Below are 3,404 nucleotides of genomic sequence, written 5' to 3'. Positions count from 1 at the left end.
CCTCACTTGAATTTTTAACTTTCTTCCAACATCCAACTAAAATTTAAAATGTTCCTAAATAAATCCTAAACTAAAATTATTTATGTAGAATAAAAAGTTATAATAAAATATAAATCAAATAAAAAGGGGCAGCACAGTTCCAGTGCATTTCGCAGAACGAGTAGACTATTTCAATGCATGTTGTTTTATGTAGAAATTGAAATAGGTATGAGTAGGTGGTAAAGAGTCAAATAATACTTGTACTGCTATAAAATAGTTTGTTACAGTTGTAACAAACTTGCGTTAGTTAGGAACTTGTCTGTAATTAGCTAGGTTAACTAAGGGTAGAAAGATCATCAGATTTGTATCTCTATATATACCATAACGTACACTGAAATTATTTATGAATTGAAATCAAGATATTTTCTTGCAATTGCAGTTTTCTCATAAGCTAAGCTTTCTATATGGTAGCACTCGCCAACCGCCTTACGGCTTGTTGACATCTCAATCCTTTTCCGCTTTGCTGTTCATCGAATTCTTGCTGGAATTCATCTCTGAATTCCTAATTTCTCATTGATGTATTTCTTCATCTTAAATTCTCATATTCATCTATGACAGAAATAATCATGACAGATTTTACTACAAAATTCTAAAAACATGAATAATAAATATACACAAAACAGAAAAAAGTAATTATCATTTCTCAAGAAAATATATTAAAAATTATTCTTCTCGAATATTATTACATAGTAGCACACAGCTGGTGTAACCTTTTAAGTTACACATATTTGAAAGAAAAGGAAAGAAAATGTAGATTTATTTTTTAAGTCAACGCACTATTGAACATTTTAAGATGGAGCATAATCCAATGGTCCATAAGGCTCAAATAATTCAGCAAATAGTCCCTTCTTTCTTTTAGGGTTCCATCCCATGTCCTTGCACAACTGGTCGTTGTACCATATATGAAGGGTACCGTTGCATGATCTCCGATAGTATTTGCCCGCGTATCGCTTTGCGAATCCGTCCCATTCGTTCACATCTTTCTCCATCTGTTTTATGCTTGGTAACGTAAATGTGCCTCCAAGAAGCTCAGCTACCCACCTGCATCTCATCTCGGAGGTGTACAAGTTCGAAAGACTCTCGGAAAATCCAATTACGGCTAGTTGTGGAATTCGTCCATGTATGCATTCCCTGATTGAAATAGAAGCATAATGAGGCATCAGATTTAAATGTTACAGTAGTTAATAAAACGACCAAATAAATCTACATGTGCACGCTGCATTTACTGATCAATTGTCTCACAAAAATAAGACCTAGCTAGATAAAGATGGAACTCGGACTAGAGTTATGTGAGAGATGTGATGAGCAATAGCATAAACTTGCCGCAATGTGCTTTCAGAGGAGCTAACCTGTAGAGGGGTAATATGGCCTCCGGCGAACCAGCTATATAGTCCTGAAAGGTAGGAGACACAAACATGTCTTTGAGCTTTTTATCACCTCTAAACCCAGTAGCGAGTATCACCAATTCTGTCTTCACAGGGGATACTTCCCCTTCAACCAAAACGCCTTCCTGGCAAAAGCCGAAGCTGCTGGGGGATTTTTTCAGTATGATGCTTCCCTCTTGGACTCGATCGTAGAACTTTTCCGGTATTGTTGAGATCAGACAAGAACTGATTTCTTGAAGAAATCTATGCTTAGGTACCATTCCGTACTTGGCCAACCCAAGCTTCTTAGTTACGTAGCTTTCAACAAATTTTGAAAATCCCCATCTCTGTTATAATTCACAAAATATATTCTTAATGAACTCCTCTTTTTACAAATTGATTAATACTAAGTTCAGAAAAGATAAGTTGATGACGCTTTACCGCCGTGGTGGAAAGTAAGCAATTCATGCGCCACGGTGAGGGTTTGAACCTCACTGATTCCTAATTATTTAACCTAAAACATTATTGCTTATAAAAAAATAAATATAAAAAATTTTACCAGAGGTGAAAGAATTGTTGCAAGGAGACCAAGTAGGATGCCTTCACCAGGCTTATGAATCAACAGCTCCGAGAAGCGATTAAGGTATAGGTATGTCAGGGGCACACCCCATGGAAGATAGTCAGGAAGAGTCCAATGCTCCGTCTTGTAAATTACTGTGCATGGATGTTCAATCCCTGCAAACCAACTAATTAATCAACAAGAATAGGTAATACAAACTATGAACAAAATGATCACTATATTCTGGGCACGTGCCATGTGACAATCAATTAATTTGCACGAAACTAGCTACCATTTGTGTTCGAACACTCCATTGCAATGTCCAGTGCAGATTTCTGAAATCCAACAACTGTTACACGCTTTCCTTTCACGAAGTTACGCGCTCTTTCGTAATCCATTGCGGAGTAATCCTTTGAGTGTATAACCTCCCCATGAAATGCTTCTGGGCCCTTGTTGAAAGGGAATTCAGGAATGTTTGGAACACCACTAAACCGTCCGATGCAGAGGATCACAAAGTCCACAAGGTAAACCTGCTTATGCATAATCAGATCAGTATGACTTAAAAATTGACAGTATGAAAGCATAACATAATTAAACTCGAAAGGATGTATACATATATCTATGCATGTAAAAATAAGAAGGCACCTCCGTTGAACGGCTATGTTTGTCTTCTACTGCAACTTTCCATTTCCCCTTGGAGCTGAAAGGCTCTCCAGTTCCACCCCAGTGACTCCAAGCTTGCATCTCATCCTCAGATGCACCTTCATACTCAATGCCACACACTTCGGTGTCGAATTTGATGTGCTTAAGCAAGTCAAAATGTTGAGCATATGATTGGATGTAATCCAAAACTTGATGCTGGCTAGGAAAGTCCTCTTCCACTGAAGACGGCCATGGAAAATCTGAGAATTGGTAAAGCGGTTTAGGAGTTTGGAGCTTGGTAGACTCAACAGTTTTGGTCCACACTCCTCCAATGCTGCTCGTAGACTCAAACACAATAGGTTGAAATCCCTTTGAAAGTGTGTACTTGCAGGCAAGGAGGCCACTAATCCCAGCTCCTACAACGGCCACCTGCTTTCCCATTTCTGAAAGTGTTGGATATCAGTCACTGTATGCTTTTGATTTTATACCGTATTCATTAATAAATGGGAGGATGTAATTAAAAATAATATCTTGCCGACGTGAATTTTAGATGTGTGCAGTTTCAAACTGACACGTGTCGTTTTACAGGATTAGTCAGTATATTGGGTACTCGTAATGTGTACCCAAGTATTGTCCAAAAAATAATGAACATGCTATCCAATTTTTGGATAAGGATTATCTGCCTCCCGTGCCCTTATATTTTGTATGGTTACTGTTAAGTCACGTCAATATTTTATATTAATTTTTTATAAAGATAATAAAATAAAAATGAATAATAATATAAAATGTTGACGTGGCTT

The 3,404-nt window shown here is 37.4% G+C and overlaps 1 protein-coding gene across 1 annotated transcript; it reads right to left on the bottom strand.

The window, feature by feature from the left end:
• Positions 1-661: 661 nt before the first annotated feature.
• LOC103962412 (probable flavin-containing monooxygenase 1) lies at positions 662-3,082 on the bottom strand. The gene is made up of 5 exons (XM_009375111.3): positions 2,608-3,082; positions 2,255-2,492; positions 1,963-2,138; positions 1,389-1,750; positions 662-1,170 (listed from the first exon to the last, which is right to left on the bottom strand). Exons 1-5 carry the CDS (start codon positions 3,043-3,045, stop codon positions 828-830), a joined length of 1,557 nt encoding a protein of 518 aa, XP_009373386.1. The 5' UTR covers positions 3,046-3,082; the 3' UTR covers positions 662-827.
• Positions 3,083-3,404: the final 322 nt, after the last annotated feature.

This window comes from the organism of the source record quoted next, unplaced genomic scaffold, assembly GCF_019419815.1.
Source record: "Pyrus x bretschneideri cultivar Hongxiangsu unplaced genomic scaffold, Pyrus_bretschneideri_v1 Contig10, whole genome shotgun sequence".
Taxonomy (NCBI): Eukaryota; Viridiplantae; Streptophyta; class Magnoliopsida; order Rosales; family Rosaceae; genus Pyrus; species Pyrus x bretschneideri.
Note: the sequence above shows the minus strand (reverse complement) of the source record. Positions and strands in the feature narration are given on the sequence as shown.

Excerpts from the sequence above, each read along its gene's own strand:
- LOC103962412 (XM_009375111.3), bottom strand. The coding sequence starts at position 3,045 with ATGGGAAAGCAGGTGGCCGTTGTAGGAGCTGGGATTAGTGGCCTCCTT. Across the intron at positions 2,493-2,607 it reads AACATAGCCGTTCAACGGAG|GTTTACCTTGTGGACTTTGT; the intron begins GTGCCTTCTTAT and ends ATGCATAAGCAG. Across the intron at positions 1,751-1,962 it reads CAACAATTCTTTCACCTCTG|AGATGGGGATTTTCAAAATT; the intron begins GTAAAATTTTTT and ends GAATTATAACAG.